General features: G+C 44.9%; 1 protein-coding gene across 1 annotated transcript in view; it reads right to left on the reverse strand.

Moving 5' to 3' along the window:
- LOC145357781 (protein eva-1 homolog B-like) overlaps nt 1–1,178 on the reverse strand; it is a 5,716-nt gene continuing 4,538 nt past the window's right edge. The window contains exon 2 of the mRNA XM_080211262.1: nt 1–1,178. This exon is cut by the window's right edge and continues 322 nt beyond it. Within this exon, the coding sequence (XP_080067388.1) occupies nt 1,043–1,178 (136 nt within the window). The 3' untranslated portion in view covers nt 1–1,042.

A 1,178-nucleotide genomic window follows, 5' to 3' on the forward strand; every position in this document is an offset into this window, starting at 1 on the left:
GTGAAAATTGAGTCTAATGTGACCCTTTAAACTGAGGGTGTCTGCCGAGTTGGGAAGCCTCTAGCTATCGGCCCTCTGTGTTACTAAGACACAAACAATAAGGCACTTGTAATAGTAACATGCACCTCCATCTTCTTTGTGGGTCAGTTACGTGTAATGCACTGGTTTATACAGTCACTTGTGACAAGGCGGTCCATACAAGTACATCACATGCAACGCATTGGTCCGTAAAGGGATGACATATGTAACGCACTGACCATACCGATAAGATACATATAGATAAGTCAACACATTGGACTATACAGGTAAGTAACATGTAACACATTGGTCCCATTATGGGTAATGCTATAAAAACAGTACCATTTTCCACCAAGTGCATTTCTTAGAGAGTCCAAGCACCACGGGCAATGAGGTTCTGGAAACCAATCCAGATCATTGCACTAGTTATAAATTCTAAAATATCAAGCTGCCACGAGCTCATCAGAAAATCGTGTTTATGAATATACAAAAATATTGGATATAAAGTTCGATTTGGTCTCAAGCCTCGATGGGGGGGTGGGCGGGGTTGGGTGTGAGGAAAATGAGGATAACTCTCTGGAATCGGTGGCTATTCCCGGCGACGGTTAAAGCCGACACATCGGAGAGGCCCCGCGATTGGATCGTTCCGTCTTTGGGAGGAGCTCGCTTTGTCGATATCGGAAGGGGCAGCTTTCCAATCAGGTTGGACTTTCCTTGGTGAAGGCATTGCTCCTTCCCCATTCCTCAAAATGATTCTGGAATTTTCCAGCCCACATCCAGGTAACTAGGGGCTAACAGCATTTCCCACCGTTCGACATCCAAATCTAGACTCAATGAACAGCTGGCCTCAATCCCTCACCTACAAACCCTCAGTTCAATTTTGTTTCTTTGTGTTTTCTGATTTTGAAACTATCAAACACTTAAATTCTCATCTATTCATCTTTGGTTCTGTGCTTTCCAAATGTCTGTGGCTAATTTTAAAAGATTTATTTTTAAAAATAAGGGTAAAATGTTCCTCTTCCTCTTAGTACTTGCGCTCAGAGTTTGGGCTCCAGGTTCGATGCTCTCTCTGGCCTCCGTTGGGTAAGAGCTCCATTTCGAACTGATGGCACCCGCTGCCCAGGATGTCCGGCTGCCCGCTGCGCCAGATCTCGCGGATG

The sequence above is a fragment of the Carcharhinus amblyrhynchos genome, chromosome 24, assembly GCF_965287045.1.
Source record: "Carcharhinus amblyrhynchos chromosome 24, sCarAmb.v2.hapA, whole genome shotgun sequence".
In the NCBI taxonomy this organism is placed as follows: Eukaryota; Metazoa; Chordata; class Chondrichthyes; order Carcharhiniformes; family Carcharhinidae; genus Carcharhinus; species Carcharhinus amblyrhynchos.